General features: G+C 34.8%; 1 protein-coding gene across 5 annotated transcripts in view; it reads right to left on the minus strand.

Moving 5' to 3' along the window:
* Positions 1-919: 919 nt before the first annotated feature.
* Positions 920-17,329, minus strand: part of LOC128865871 (atypical protein kinase C) — a 63,675-nt gene continuing 47,265 nt past the window's right edge. For 4 of the 5 annotated variants that reach the window (XM_054106257.1, XM_054106255.1, XM_054106258.1 and 1 more), the window contains 7 exons: positions 9,897-9,947; positions 9,698-9,783; positions 8,625-9,632; positions 8,354-8,548; positions 5,251-5,372; positions 1,059-1,185; positions 920-988 (listed from right to left, as the gene is read on the minus strand). In XM_054106257.1, coding sequence (XP_053962232.1) covers positions 1,098-1,185; positions 5,251-5,372; positions 8,354-8,548; positions 8,625-9,632; positions 9,698-9,783; positions 9,897-9,947 — 1,550 coding nt within the window. In that variant the 3' untranslated portion in view covers positions 920-988; positions 1,059-1,097. Of the gene's footprint in view, positions 989-1,058; positions 1,186-1,434; positions 1,551-5,250; positions 5,373-8,353; positions 8,549-8,624; positions 9,633-9,697; positions 9,784-9,896; positions 9,948-17,329 lie in introns of all 5 variants that reach the window. The other variant, XM_054106256.1, reaches the window with a different exon arrangement.

The raw sequence follows: 17,329 nt of genomic DNA on the forward strand, positions 1-17,329 counted from the left end.
ATTCAGCACACCTTTGAATGAAAATTAAAATTTTTCTTCGAGCACGACGGCCTGTACCTCGTCAAATCGCGAAATGAAATATTGTGGTCGAGAGCCCGAGTGTGTGTGAAACTCGTTCGATGATATGAGCTTGAGTGAGGCTTTTATAAAACTAAACATAAACTTTCTTTAGCTTGACCAACTTCTACTAGTCCAACTATGTAGCCTATATTACTGCCTTTCCTTTCCATGTTTACTGTCTTCACTATCTCTTCTATGACATTTATCACAAAATTCCATTTTGTATTCTTAAACCCTTCTATGTAGCTTTCTTACTTACTGCCTGCCTGTCATTCGCCATTTATATACGAGTACGGGTATAAATAGATTGTGTTGTATATTAGTAGTAGGTGTTGTTGTTTTTGTTGTTGCTGCTGTAGCTGTTATCGCTTTTTGTTCGTACATTCATATTGTTTTTCTGCTTGTCTACTTCTGTCACTTCTAGCTGTTTTGTTCTAATTTGGTTTGTTTATTATTTTTTCTGTTGCGTTTTATTTTTTTGTTGTTTTTTTTTTGTTGTTTTTTTTTTTTTGTTGTGTTTTACTTTCATATTTATCGTTAATTTTCAAATTTCGCTTGTTGTTTGTTTACCTTTTGGTTTTACTTTTTAATTCGTTCTCTTTTTCTGTTTACTTTAATTTAATGGAAGGCAAAACATGTGCTGCAGTAGACTTTTATTATTATTGGAATTATGATTATGATTATTATTGTTACCGTTATGATGATTATTCTGACTATGATGGGGATTCTGGTTTAGCGGCGGCAATTGATGATGCGATTGTTGTTGTTGTTGCTGGTGATGTTGTATATGTTGTTGTTGTTGTTGCTGTTGTTGCATACGAAGATTCGTTATATTATTATTAGCGGTTGTTGGAGGCGGTGCGTGCAATTGTAAAATACTTAAATCATCAGCTACAGAGTCATAATCACTGGAGTCCTCGCCATACAACTGCAAAGAGAGCAAAAATATCAAAGACTTCAAATAATAGAAATACTCGTCTCATGGAGTGTGCACCTACACGCATATTATAGGGATGCAAATCACATGACTCGTGGTGTCAGACGCAGTCCTCCAGCGACATCAGCAGCGGATTCACATACTCGAATCCTTCGAATTCCGATTGATCTATCTTGTCAATGACACGACTGCGTAGATAAATTGATACATTTTTCAAAATATTAGTATGTAAGTTTTATTTATAAACAAAAAATAACAAATACAAAAAATATTATATCAATAAAAGGTGAATGAGATGAAAAAAGTCAAAAGTATCCATAAATAAAATTAATACATATAAAGAAAGTAGTACAGAAAAAGAATAGTAAAGTATTCATAATAAAGTCCGTGATATACACATAATACATACATACAAATCAACTACAAATACTACTTACTCGTCGTCGGGCGTCAGCTGTACAGCTTCCTCTGTGAATTCGGGTGGGAAATTGGCTAGATCTCTATCAGAGTCTAAGCGCGGCTTGAATGGTGGCGAAACTTGTTTGCGTTCGAGCTGAAGTAATTCGTTTTTTTTTTTTTGTAATGGCAAATGCATTTAATGAGTGCCAATTGGTGGTGGGTGGTGGATTGCATTAAGCGATTGAACGATTGAGCGAAGTATGGATAAATCGATGATTTGTAGATAGAGACGATTGTTTCGTGTTCAGTATTTTACGATAAATTGTCGATAGTTTGATGAACGTGTGGCGCAAAGAATGGCGCATTAGCGGCAAGAGAAAATAAAGTTAAGGGCAATTAGTTGCAAAATAATAACATAAAAATAAATGAATTAAATAATAAGTAAATTTTAAATTTGAAGCTTCGTTGCGAATGACTAAGAAAATATTTAAAACAATTTGAGTGACACCTCCCAATGAAAAGTTAAACAAAGTTATGATGCCAAGACAAATGTTCGAGCAAATGCGCGACTTTGCCTGCAAGCAGTAGCCCATACCAATAATCAAAATGAAGTCGATTTTAAAAAAGGCAGTCACATCACTTTCAAAGTCGACTTTTTTGAACCGCCAATTCTTTTTAAATCAGGGCACTATATACAGTCAACGTAAAAAAAAAAGGCGTACAACATAGATAGATTGTCAATTATATTTTACAAAAAATATAGTTCATAGCACAACAGGCACCATATTAAGTAAAGTTTCGAACTTTATACGAAATTTTTAAAAATTCGCAAATTTTCATCAAAATTTCAAAGTTTTTACTCAGAATTTTTAGAAAATTTTCATGTACGCAATTGTATAGCTCATTTTGATATGCTAAAATGCAGGTCAAAAAATCACACTGATTTTTAAGAATTTTTTTCGGTCGCGGCCTGGTGCATTTTCTCTATTTAACACCTACTCCAAATTTTTTTGTATGGAAGAAGTTACCAACAACGTCAGCGGAAAAATTGTAAAAAATCAACGCGAACCACTTGAAACTTGCATTTTATTATACCAAAATTCAATAATCTATAAAACTGCATGCCTGAAATTTTTCTAAATAATCTGAGTAAAAAATTTGAAATTTTGATGAATATTTACCGAATTTTTTAAAGTTTCATACAAAGGTCGAAACTTTGAACTTCTTGAACTATATTTTTATAAAAAAAAATATTGAAATTCAAAATAAATAGTTAAACCATATCAATTGCGGTGTACACTTTCCTTTGAGGTCACCATTTCCTTTTTTTTTTTTTTTTTTCAAGAAGCGAGTAAGAATGCATTTGTGAAAAAGTGATGATTATATTGTAGATTTATGTAGAAAGTTTGATAACAAAAATTATGTACATATGTATGTAGGCGCTGCAGTGAATTTTTGCGCATCAGTAGCTTCGCTTAGCCGTCATCTTCGAAAAGTGCTGCGCCTAAAAGTTGCACCACGAAATGCACCAGCTGGTGATATGACACTAGCTGCTGTAGCATACGTCAAGGCGTGTCACACTATACGTTAACCACTTTTCGAGATGAAAGTTCTGCGAAGTCAATCGCACCACTTAAATGTTGTACTCTTTTAAGGGGCATGAAAATGCAACTCAGCCGTTTATTTTAATAAATACCTCTCTCTCTCTCTCTCCAAAAATCTGCTTTACTGGGTGACTTATGAATATACATAGATATAGTGTGTAGACTTACAACGTACAAGTTATTTGATAAAAAAAATAGTATTTTTAAGGAAAAATATTTTATAAAAAAAAATATTTTAAGCTAAAAATATTTGAAAAAAAAAAGTTATTTTAAGGTAAAGATATTTTATAAAAAAGTGTTATAAGGAAAAAAAATTTCAAGGTAAAATATAAAATATTTTGAAAAAGCTTTTTTGTTTTACTTTTATATAAAAACATGCAGCTATTAAAATTTGTATAGGTAAAATAAATACAATTTTAGTTGCGTGCCTTGCATACTTGGGCGCAAAGATAATAAAGGTATATGCAGCAGAATTTTAAAAACCATTAACGTTTAGAAATAAAAAAAATTTTAATATTTTTAAGTACACTTCTTACAAATAAGAGACGTCTTCAATTCGTCATGCGTTAGTGTGTCGCGAGAAGATGAAGCAATAGACATAAATAAGCATGCGCTGGCAGCACTGGAAGAGAGCTGCCAAAAATGAAATTTGTTTGTAAGCACTTAATCAGTTTTGGTAAAACCGCGACAACAGTAAGACGGGCAACACTCAAAGAGAAGCCGCAAAGTTAAAGCAACAAAATTTGCTCTATATGAACGCGGTCTAATGAAAGTTGCCTAATATCAGAAAAGAGAGTTGGTATCATTAGAAAGTACCAGTTTTATGAGGTATAACTATAAGAATACTCTCTAGTGGCAAATCTTGCGCGATAACTGTGAAGAAGCACATTTTTCAGCAAGGGAGCAGAGCTCAAACATAGGGAGCAAAGAAGTGGCGAGCCAAAGAGCAACTATTCGCCTTCAACAACTATTGCCCAAGCGTTAAGGAGAGTTTGCATATAGAGCCACGAGCAGCCAAAATCACAAATTACTAAATTATATTTAAGGAAAAATTAAAATTCGAATTTAAGTGGAATAAAATCAGTCTTCGAATGCAAATTAAGAAGGCTTGGTGAAAACTACGTGTGACTAGAAAGAGTATAGCACACTAACTAGCGAACTTTTTGAAGAATTTTTACTATTTATATATTCTTTCCGAAAATTTCGATTTGAGAAGGCATTCAAGTATTCCACATTTTCAAACATATCCAACATTTTCAAAGCAAAGGAAGAAATTTCGAAAAGTGTTTTGAAGCTCAGTATTCATGACACAATGAAAGAAAAAGTTTTTTCTAATAACGGTCGCGATCGGCAGGCAATGGAAAGCCTCTGAGTGAATTTCTGCTCCTCATAAATACAATTTACCGTTCGGAATCGACTTACAACTGTAGCGTCCTCCATTTGGGGCGCAACATCAAAACGCACGCCACAAGGAGGAGGAGCTCAGTCAAACACCTAAAAGAACTGTATGCGCCAATTATTCATTTATTTATTTATTTTTTATTCATGACTTTATAAAAATTAATTTTGAAATATGGCACAAACAAAAGTAGCAATGTTGGAGATTTTTCGAATTTCATGAAAAATCGTTGCATATCTTAAGGTGCATAATTTTCGCAAGGGGTGTAATAATGCTTCAGAGGTCAACTAGTAACTAGTTTCAAGTCTCTCAGGTTGTTCAGATTGTTCACTTTGTAGGTCGAAGTATTGCCCCTTCGGTAGCGTTTTCCAAAAAGTGCATAAGGACTGGTTTATGCCGTTACAACTTGTTGCAACAACAACAAATTCAAACGAGGCAAACCGTAGAACTCTATTAGAAGAATTCATTTCACTCACGACATAAAAAAATGTGCTTGGACTCTGGTTCAACAATTCCAAAATTAAAATATATCGAATTTTTAGAAAAGTAAATTCTGTATTTGAAAAAAAAAACACCCAAAAAAAACAGAATTCATGCTATTTCGTTGCAGAAAATTAGAGAACTAAGAGGAACTGAAATTAGTGATTATTATTTTTTTTTTTTCAATTTTTTAATAGCAAAAAAAAAAGTTTTTAGAAAAGTGATAAGTATTGAAATTTCATAAAACTCCATAAAACGAAAACAAAAATGCATTTCAAAATCAAAAACCATTAATTAAGAATACGTAAAAAATGTGAGCTAAGAATGTATGAAAAGCGAAACAACCATTGCATGACCGCTCACACACTTACGAATCATCTGGCGTCAATTCGGCTGTTTCTCTAGTAAATTGCGCGTCAAAATTTGTTGCCATATATGGATCGCCAGGATCAAATGTTGGCTTATATGGTGGTTGTACTTCCTTTTGTGCGATCTTATAATAATAATTGTTCAAAATTGTTTTCGTTGTTTGTTTTTTTGTTTTGGGTTTTTGTTTTTTGTAAACATTTAAATAAAATAAAAACTTTTAATAACACATTAATAAGTTCGTGAGATAAAAATAGGCAAAAGAAAATCTGCTTGTGACCGCCGTAAATGTTGCACCTAAAATAATTCCAATGTCTTGCTTCATGGCGCATTAGAATGTGTAGTAAATTCTAAGACAGAGTAGAGTATTTTTTCAGAAGTATTCAGATTTTTTTTATTTTTTTTTTAATTTTTATATGATTTTAATTAATACAAGAGCTAAATAAATATACATACTCATACATACATACATGGCAATAACGGAACCCATATATATGTATATATATTTACTATAATTTATTATTACTATTGCCAAGGTCAGGCTAAATGAAGGGTCATAAATTAATTTCTTACAGGGAAAGTTAAAAAAAAATTCTTTAAATACCTAATTGAAAAATAATACCGCTGAAATTCTTTAAGAAATAAAAAGAAATAAAAAAATCAATTCGCTATCTTTACAATTTTGATATTAAAATGAAGATCAAAGTAGAGTCGGCAAACTTCAGTATTACGAGTACTCATGACATAAGGCTCGGAAAAATAACGAAATCGATGACGCACGAACGATTTTCTATAATAACTAGTTAAGATTTTTCGTTTCAATGATTTCTATAATTTTACTTTTCATCACCAACTAATAAATATTAATATACCATAAGTGAAAAAAAGAATTATATTTTATATTAACCCTTTGAGTACACATTTATTTGATAGAAACCTTGCGTTTGGAGTGCATTTAATTTTTTGGGCAATTAAAAGTAGTAGATTTAATGCCAGAACTCATTTAACTCATATTATTAGATATAAAAATTTATAAAAACTAAAAATTATAAAGAAAAAATAATTATTAACCCTTTGGGGACGGAGCCGCCCGACGGGCGAGTATATTGAAGTGAGCAGTAAAGAATATAAATACGTTGAATGTTATAAAAACTAAGGCTTTATTTAACACAAGAAAAATTTTTCATAAAATTAAAAAAATAATTATAAACAAATTAAAAAAAAATTTGCCAAAAAGAAGTTTGGTTGTATTTATGTATACGTTTTATATTCTGGTATTGTCCTACAGTCCTACCAAAAAACAAAAAATTTATTTTTGCCATATGTCATCCGCGGACCGTTTTATTGATAACGTCTCGTTCTCGCTCGAAAACTTTAAGGGGTTAGGGATAGTCAGAATTTTCAAAAAATTGGATATTTTTGCATTTTCTTAAAGTATAATCTTAATCTATCTTAAAAATATTGTATGAAAATTTCAAGTGAATCCGACAAATACTTTTCGAGTTATTCAACAATTAACAAAGGGCTCTCGGGCTCTACATAAATCGATAGCAAAACTTTAAATGCGTTTTTCTCAAAACTAATATATGTTTTTTGAATTGGTGATCAATGTAACTTAAAACCGCTTGGTAGATTTCAATAACAATTCAACAATTCATTGAATTCATAAACAATTGATTGTCTGTTTTTTTCTCGAAAATCTGAAAAATATTTCCTGACGCCGCCATATTTTTAATTTTGAAAAAAAAAGCTTCGATCAGGCACAAGATTATCTATTAGTGAAACTGATTTCTCTTTTCCGATTGATTTTAGATGAATCTTCGAGGACTTATGATGATCACCGCCAGGGACTTTCGCATAATTTTTTCACTTATTAATTTTTTTTTGTTTTTGAAATTTTGATAAAGTCAAGTCGGAGTATGTGTTTTAATGCTCTGTTTTTATTTTTGTAAAATAAATTTTTGTAAAAAAAAATTATTAAAAATCATCACTTTTCTGACTTCTGACTACCTCTAACCCCTTAATCGGGATTTTCTCGAAATACGTTTTTTTTTCGCGCTGTCGAATATAACTCAAAAAGTAATCAAGATATCAACTTAAATTTTTAAAGGGATATTCTTTAACATATTGGCTTTTGCAAGTACCTCAAATTTTATATTGATTACCACTAAAAATAATAATTTGATTAATTTGTTTATAAAAAAGTGTATTTTTTTCACTTCAAATTTTAATTTTTTCATTTTTTTTTCGTTCGTTAAAAATAGGAAAGCGCAAAGCGGAATAACTTGTTTTAATGAAACATTTTTGTCTGGTTGATTTTAGTTGATTACAAGAGACTGTACATTCCACGGCGCAAGGAGCACGTTGAGCAGCTGTAGCGCCGCCATTTTTATTTATTTATATATATATATATATTTTTTTTAAATGTTCGTATATTCATTTACACATGAATAATAAATATGTCATTTATTTTAAGATAATAAATACTCTCAGTTTTTCGCAAAAAATTATTGAAAAACTGGTTGTCTAGAGGAGCTGCCCCCCCCAAACATTTCCTCCATTTCAATGTCGTATCAGAAAGTAAAGCGCGAACTTGGCCAAATAAATGCATAACGTTCTGATACGTCAAATATACCCAAAGGGTTAAGGCTATTCTTCCTTTAGGTCTAATTTCTAATAATACTGCCTGTTTTCCGCACCTGTTTGTGTACTCTTCATCATACTAAAGCGAATCGGGTATTCCACACTTGATGATTAAATGCACAAAAAATTGTTAATTCACTTTTTTTCTAATGTAAAAACTATCAGTTCACACTGTCCGCTCTCAAATACTTATACCAAATAACTTAATAAATAAATTTACTTTGCCACTTTTTTGCGTTTCGGCACAAATTTCCTACCTTATCTTCTTCTTCCGCTTGTATTGTCGAAATATTCAATTACTAAATAAATGTATTTCAATATGCCGCACAAATTAATAATCTTTTTAGCTACATACATCGAATATAATCATCACCAATTTTCATTCTCAAAATTTGCTTCATATTTCGTTTTTGCCGATTCTCGAAACTCAATAAATCCAGACGTTTGCTATTTTTTTTTACTCACCATTTCCCAGTCGATGCTCTTGAAGAACGGATGATTCACGATGTCCATGAAAGCGGACTCGCGATGACAACCCAAACGATCAGCTGGATTTTTGTTAAGGAAACCTTTCAATACAGACGCTGCCTTGACGCTCAACGAACGCGGTATACGTATGGTCTTTTCCAAAATCACTTGGAATAGATAATCTTCAGTGTTCTGCGAAAGTGCAAAAATTCAATAATTAAATGGAGAAAAATTAGAAAAACAAAGTATATATATATATAGCACTTACTTGATCGGGATTCTCCGATGCGCCCGCAATATCGAATGGACTGCGACCGGCCAACATCTCGTACAGTAACACGCCCAACGCCCACCAATCCACTGAGAAACCATAGTCTTCGCCGCGCAATATCTCTGGCGCAATATAATTGGGTGTGCCACAGAATGTGGAGGTCGTGTCGCCGGGACGTATACCCTCCTTGCACATGCCATAATCGGTCAACTTAATGTGACCCTCATGATCCAACAGCACATTGTCCAACTTCAAATCGCGATATATAATACCTTTCTCATGCAAAAAGTTCAGTGCCAGACTAATTTCCGCCGCATAGAAGCGTGCATGCTCTTCGGGCAGACGACGTTGTCGTTGCATGTGGAACATAAGATCGCCGCCACGTACGAATTCAATGACGAAAAAGAGACGCGCCGGTGTCTGGAAGCACGAATGCAAGCCCACCAAGAACGGATGATTGGAGGCTGTCTCGAAGACATGCTTCTCCGTTTGCACCCAATCGATATCTTCGTCGTCGGTTACGAGCGCTTTCTTAATCACTTTCATCGCATAAATACGGCCGGTGTTCTTTAGCTCGACCATCAACACCTTGGCATAGCTGCCGCGTCCAATCACGCGTATCAATTCGAAATCGTTAATTGAATATTGCCGTTGTGTGCCCGGCTCCAATTGCTCTTCGATATTCTGATGTTGTTGCTGTTGTTGTAGTTGTCCATCGTGCGGTTGTATTTCTAACGCAGCCAGCGGATCACATGGATCCACCATGCCATGACCGCTGCCACTCGCTTGTGACGCATAATCGGGCAATGGTGGCAACACTTCCGGCAACTGTTCGGCAAAAGCATCATCACGTTCTCGAACTAACGGTTCCACATGTTCGTTGGTGCAGTGCTTCTGTACGAGTTTATGGCATTTTTTGTGCACCAACAATTTGCATTGAATGCACTTGAAACCTTGCCGTCCCAAGCCCCAGATGCGATCCTGACAATAGGCGCAGAAGGCGCGCTGCGAAGAAGAAAGTATTTGAATGAGAAGGGTATTGAATTTGAAGTGAATGCAATAAAGCTTACCCGGTTGAAGCGTTTGGCTTGGAAAATGTGTCCATTAACGCGATATAGTTTGCGCCATCTGCGTGCGCCACGTCTGTAGATGCTGCCTGCAAATGTATGGAAAATGGTGTGGAAAGTGAGAATTCATTTAATACTCGTTGGCAAAAAGTAGGCTAATGCAACTTAGGAGCAGAAATGCAGATGGCTTGGGATTACTTACGATCTTCTCCATCACAGGACATGCCAGGTGCAGAAGGTACATTAGGAAATACTGTAAAACGTGAATAAAACAAAATGGAATTTATTAAAAACGATTTGGATTAGAGATGAAAACTCAGCACTTTTTCTTCAAGTAGAAAAAAGTATATATCATTTACTTCAATAGTGTCATAATCCAAAAAGATGTTTTTTAAATAACCACAAGCACTTCTTGAAAAACTCACTTTACTTAGTGAATTGAAAACTTTGTAGCCGTTTTTCTCAATATTTTGAGTTTTTGGATTATGACGCTTTGGCTGTAAATGAGCGATTTATTCAATAATTAATAAAATAGTAATAAAAATAAAATTTTAAATATTCTTCAAAAATTATATGAATTTTTTTTTTTGTTTAAGAGCACACCATTCCACAGCTTTATTTTATTTTTTGTTTTTTTGTTACTGAATATTAAAATTAAGCAAACAACATTCAACAAGATTCACAGCAACATGTTGCTCACCAGCATTACCAGCGTGTTGCTCAACTTCATTTAGAACTCAATACAAGTTGTAATTCGCCAAATTTGCATTGACTTATATTTCTCCACAAGCTGAGACCACAAAAAGGACATCGATCTAAAAGCAGAATTTTATTTTTGGGTACATCAAACCATGGTCGCCCATTAAGAGAGCAGTTTGTGGTGTTTTTACAACGAAATTCGACTAGTCTGTATAGAGCTGAGCTCTCGCCAGAGTTCGAGGGAATATTCCGCACGTCGAAAGATAGCAAAGCAGCCACATCGGATCAAGTTGTGTATAGAGATGATACACTTGTCGGGAGCTCACTCATCTCCCATCCAAATCCATTGATTGTTCCATAGTTTTGTGAATATTTACTAAACGAAAGTAAAGTTTATTGTCTTTTAAAAACGTCCTAAATGTACCCGGTAACGGTTCAGGGTTCGAAATTCCATGTATCTCGGTGAAATTAAAAAACAGATATACATATTTTAGTGCAATCATAACTCTCTCCAACAGCCAATGTTCAACCGACTCGGAGAGGCTGACCGGTGTGGGGCCGCTGTTTAACGAAGATGATCTCCTCGCTGACATTGAGGGTGGGGAGATCTCGGAAGAGGACGTCGAGGTCACGATGGTGGAGATGAAACGGACAGATTCTCATGAAGCTGATCCAAATTAATCTCCACCACTCCAAACTTGCGTCCGCGCATCTTTCCGTCCGCTTGGCTGCCGGTGGACTTGACATAGCCCTCATTCAAGAGCCGTGGATATACGGCAATAAAATCTGCGGACTCGGAGTGAAGGGCTTTAAACTGATTGCCGTACAACACAGAGGTAAGATCCGTAGCTGCATCCTCGCTAAAAACAATATAAATATCTTCTTGCTCCCACAGCTTAGTAGCGGCGACATGGTAGCGGCAAGCATCGAGCTCGGGAAAACCGGTTTTTGGCTAGCCTCCGCCTATATGGCCTATCACAGGGATGCTCCGCCGGACGAAGTCCGTACTCTGGTGCAAGAGGCAGCCCGGAAGAATAAACATTTGGTTGTCTCCTGCGACGCAAATGCTCACAACATCCTGTGGGGAAGCAGCGACACTAACGCTAGAGGTGAGTCACTACTAGACTTTATCTTAGAAAATAGAATTAGTGTTTTGAATATAGGCTCAGAGCCGACTTTTGTTACCATGAACAGAGAGGAAGTTTTGGACATCACCCTGGCTTCCGACATGTTCTCTAATCACATTAAAAGATGGCGAGTTTCAAACGAAAATTCGTTCTCAGACCATCGGTATATTGAATTCGAAATCGACACTAAGTCTCCCCAAGTTAGTCAGTTCAGGAATATACGGAAAACTGACTGGGGAGTTTACAATAAAAAATTAAGAGCTCTACTGCCAAAGAAAGCCCCCAAAAACCCCACTACTTGTGGGGAGTTGGATAAACTGGTTAATCAGGTAACTAAAGCAATGAATAGCTCGTTAGCAGCCAGCTGTCCGGTTGTCCGACCCAGAGGGAAGTCTACACCACCTTGGTGGTCCAAGCAGCTAACCTCGCTACGACAATCCCATAGAACACTATTTAATCTGGCCAAGGCCACGAGAAGGTCAGAGGACTGGCAAGCCTATAAGGCTGAATTGAAAAACTACAAAAAAGCAGTTAGAACTGCGCAGCGTGAATCATGGCAAAATTATTGCAAAGAAATTGAAGAGACTTCAGAAGCGGCCAGATTAAGAAAAATTCTCTCAAAGACGCCATGCAACCTAGGCTACCTACAAGGTCAAGGGAATACATGGACTACGTCAAGTGAGGAATCATTAGGTCTTCTCCTAGACACACACTTTCCAGGAAACAAGCCGGTGGAACAAAACCATTCCGCCAATAATGAAAGGCAATCCGACCTAGGAAATCTCTTAGTTACACACTCAAAAATCGAATGGGCTATTAATACTTTTGGTCCTTATAAATCGCCAGGAACGGACGGTATCTACCCCGCTGAACTGCAGCAATCACGGGGCATTGTACTACCGTATATCAAAATTGTCATTAGAAGTTGTCTTAACATGGGCCACATTCCGCTAGGATGGAGGGAGGCAAAAGTCTCCTTCATACCCAAGGCAGGTAGGTCCTCACACACTAACCCTAAAGACTTCAGACCCATTAGTCTAACGTCTTTTCTTCTCAAGATCCTGGAGAGAATAATAGATGAATACATACGGGGTGTCGTGCCTTTAAATAGGCTCTCTTCGGCGCAACATGCCTATACTAAAGGGAAGTCCACAGAAACCGCCTTACACTCACTAGTCGGATTGGTGGAAAAAAGCTTATCAGACAAAGAGTTTGCATTGGTTGCTTTCGTAGACATAGAAGGCGCCTTCAACAATATAAATGCAAACGCTATAGTAGATTCATTAGAAGATTTTGGAGTTGAACCACATGTCGTAGCCCTGATAGAAGATATACTCATCAAAAGAAAGGTAACGGCTAAATTAGGAAGCACTACTCTAAGCAGAAAGGTCTGCAGGGGCACACCGCAAGGTGGAGTCCTCTCCCCTCTTCTTTGGACTTTGGCAGTAAGCTCCCTGTTGCTGACCCTGGAAAGAGGGGGTTGCCACGTCACAGCTTACGCAGATGACGTAGCAATCGCCGTTAAGGGCAAATATCCTAACACCCTTATGGATATTCTGCGCTCTAACATGGCCACGCTTAGAAGCTGGACTGAGAGCAGGGGACTCGATATAAACCCCTCAAAAACTCAAATAATTCTCTTTACAAAGAAACACAGGCTCCCTATAATCTCCCCGCTAACTTTTAAGGGTGTGGAGATTCCTTTGAAAGAGAACGTCAAGTACCTAGGACTCATATTAGACAGGAAACTCACGTGGAAATCTAATATTGAGGAAAGAGTAAAGAAGGCCAACGTTGCATTATACACTTGCAAAAAAGCGGTCGGTATCAAATGGGGACTTACACCCCGTATTACGCACTGGCTCTATACTTCGGTAGTTAGGCCAATCTTAATGTACGGAATACTTGTATGGTGGCCATCTGCTCAAAAGGCGACTTACGCTAAAACCATGAGTAAGGTCCAAAGAACAGCTTTTTTGTGCATCTCTGGCGTCTTAAGGACTACTCCAAACAAAGCGCTGGAAGTGCTAATCAACTTACCTGCCCTAAATCTGGTAGGAAAACACGTGGCCGCCGCCTCGGCGCTCAGATTAAAAAGTATGGCGCTATGGAAAGACCGGTGCTTTGGCCACGCTTCCATTTTGCACTCTGTGAATAGTCAAAAACAAGAAATAGACTACTCTATCCCCAGACTCACCTTTGAAAGACTCTTCAAGACGAGTATACCGTCAAGAAGGGAGTGGCATACAAGAAGGCCATGGAGAAGGGGAGAATTAAACTTTTATACAGACGGCTCCAAGCTAGACGATAAGGTTGGCTACGGAGTTTTCTCGAAGGAATTAGGACTGGAACTATCCGTTCGACTACCGGACTACTGCAGCGTCTATCAGGCAGAGGTATTAGCTATAAAAGAAGTGGCTACATACCTAAATACGCACGCCCTAACAAAAACGATTATAAATATATTCTCGGATAGCCAGGCGGCCATCAAATCAATGAATGCGGCATTACTAAGATCGAAGGTTGCACAGGAATGCCGGGCAACTCTAAATGATATTAGTGACGTATTCAAGGTCAGCCTTATTTGGGTTCCGGGACATAGAGATATTGAGGGAAACTGTAAAGCAGATGAGCTAGCCAGAAAGGGTACCGCTCTCCAACTGCTGAGTGATAAAAGTACCATTGGAATACCCATGGCCACGAGTAAACTAATAATAAAAAACCACTTTATCCAAGAGGCCAATAGGTCATGGAGAAATGAAGATACGTGTCTAACAGCTAGGCTACTATGGCCGCAAATAAACAAGAAAAGAACAAAGGAATTGCTTAGTCTCTCAAGAGACAATATCTCGAAGGTCGTGGCTTGCTTAACCGGTCACTGGCTATTTGGCAGGCATTCCTCGAGGCTAGGAGTCTTCTCCCATGAATATTGCAGAAGTTGCAGAGATGAGGAAGAGGAAGAAACAGTTGAGCACTTCCTCTGCAATTGTCCAGCCCTAGCTAAAATCAGAGCAGGTTGTCTAGGTAAATACTTTTTTAATTCTCTTACAGAACTGTCTGGCGTGGGGTTGGCATCAATACTACGCTTCATAAGAGCCACGAAATGGTTCCACGAAGGAAGATAAACGAGGTTCCCGTGTAGCACAGTGGTATCACAACGGACCTGTAAGGTCTAAGTGAGTTGGTCGTGCAGGCCGACTACCACCATAACCTAACCTAACCTAACCATAACTCTTTAGTCAATAAAAATCCCAGTTCGGATCGCAAAATTTTGCTTTCGATTCAATTATTGTAAAAGTACACCTAATGATAGAAAAATTAGTAGCCAATAGCGGTCGCGCCTTGGCAGACAATGGCGAACCTCGAAGTGTATTTCTGCTATCAAAAAGCTCCCAAAAGAAACATCTGAAACAACAAAAAACTGGAGGTCCCTCCATTTGTGGAAAAAACATCAAGACGCACACCGCAAACAGGAACAGAAGCTCGGTAAAATACCTAAAAAAGCGAATAAGGCAATTCGCTTCCATGAGAATAAGACACAAGTCCAGAAAGTATATCAAGCATGGATTCCTATCATAAAATATTTGCGATACTCTCTCAACGGCCCCTCGTTGACTCTAACTCTCACAACCAAGAGCAAAATTTTATTACAGAAATCAAAAGCAAAATTCGTCACAGTTTTTATATCATATTGAGCACAGAAGACGCGTTCACCGCTCAGGAAGAAATGAAAGTACCACATTTAACTACATAAATGACACATTAGCTGCATTATTCATATTTACTTCCCTGCATGTAGACTCTTTTAATTAGATTTAATTGCAATCCATGGGACTTCTTGTACGTCAACAAGTTTTCTTCCGTTTCGCTGACGCAATACTAATTAAACAGTAAAACTACAAACTTACTTTCTTCAATTTCGCGAATAAATCAGGTAAATGACGGCCACTCTATCGATATACTCTTGGAGTATACTGCGGGTGCACTGAAGCAAATGAGCACTTCACAATGGCTTCCACTTCGCCACCAGCTGCGGTGCTTCAAATGATGAGAATATCAAATGTTCACTTTAGGAATCACTTATCTAATTTCTTATATGTAGACAATCGAAAGCTGGTTAAGTAATTTGCAGAACAAAATGCAATTCAACTAAAAAAATGCCTCCCGTTAGTTAGGCACAAGCAAAATATTCTTAACTATTGAATTCGTAAGAAATTGTAAAGGTTTTAGAACTTTGCCTTGAAAGTTTCCGAAAACTTAATTTATTAATAATTAATTATAGAATAGAAATACAAGTTCGGGGAAATTAGTTGGGGAACTGGCAATACTGTAATCTAGAGAGAAAGGTTGAAAGCTATAGCACACATTTGATTTGTGTTTTGCGCACAATTTTCGAAAGTGCCGTCATGAAAATGAATAATTCCCGCATTTAGAGCGACGCCAGAGACATGAAATTTTGCTGGTGACATAAATGACTTGTGTCTTATTGACGAGCACCTGGAACTTGAGGGCAACCATTCATGTGTTCTAAGAGTTCACTTCTAGATTCTTTTTTACTTTTTATATTTTTTTTACTTATTTTTTCCATTTTTACTATATCTGAACGCTTCCCCTTTTTCCTTTGTTCTTTTTATTATATTAAATTTTCTACATATATATTTTTACTATATTTATATTACACAATATTTTTTCTATTATATTTTTTCTACTATATTTTTTCTACTATATTTTTTACTATATTTGTACACTTTTTTTATAATATATATTTTTTATATTGTATTTTTATTTTCTATTAAATTTTTATTTTTTAATTATAGTATTTTTTGTATTATATTTTAATTTTTTATTATAGTTTTTGTTTTTGTAATATATTTTTATTTTTTTATTATCGTATTTTTTGTATTCTATTTTTATTTTTTTATTATTTTATTTTATTTTTTGTTTTTGTATTAAATTTGCCTTTTTTTTTTTTGTATTATAATACTTTTTATTATATTTTTATTATGGTACTTTTTAATATATTATATTTTAATTTTTTATTATAGTATTTTTTGTATTTTATGTTTGCTATTTTATTATAGTATTTTGTATATTATATTTTTATTTTTTTATTATAGAATTTTTATTAAGTACTTTTATTTTTATATTATGTATTTTTATTTTTTATTATAGAATTTGTTTTATTATATTTTTATTATACTATTCTTTGTATTATATTTTTTTCCTTGTTTTTATTATATTCTTATACCATATATAATATATTATAATATTTTTATTTTTATACTTTTTTAATTTTTTTATATTTTTATTATTATTATTTTTTTTTATAATTTTTATTATATTTTATTGTATTATATTTATTTTTTTATAATTTTTTATAATTTTTTTTTATTATTTTTTTATTATATATATTTTTTATATGATATTTTAATTCTCTTAACACGTAATTTTTAATACATTTTTTTAATATAGTTTTTTAAATATTTTTGCACTATTTTTTTATTTTGTTCATTTCACTTTCTCTCACTTTTTATCTTTTTTATTTTTAATATCTTTTTTGCTTTTTTTTTTGTATTTAATTTTTCATTTTTTTACTATTTTTTATTTTTTTCATGTTCATTAAATTTAATTTTTTTTATTTTTTCATTTTCATTTTATTTTATTTTCTATTCCATTTTTTTTCATATTCATTACATTTTATTTTCTATTTCATTTTTTTTTTTTTTCATTTTCTTTTTAATTTTTTTTCATTTTTTTCATTTTCTTTTTAATTTTAGTTAATTTTTTTTTAATTTCCTGTTTCAGTTAA

This window comes from Anastrepha ludens, chromosome 6, assembly GCF_028408465.1.
Source record: "Anastrepha ludens isolate Willacy chromosome 6, idAnaLude1.1, whole genome shotgun sequence".
Lineage (NCBI taxonomy): Eukaryota > Metazoa > Arthropoda > Insecta > Diptera > Tephritidae > Anastrepha > Anastrepha ludens.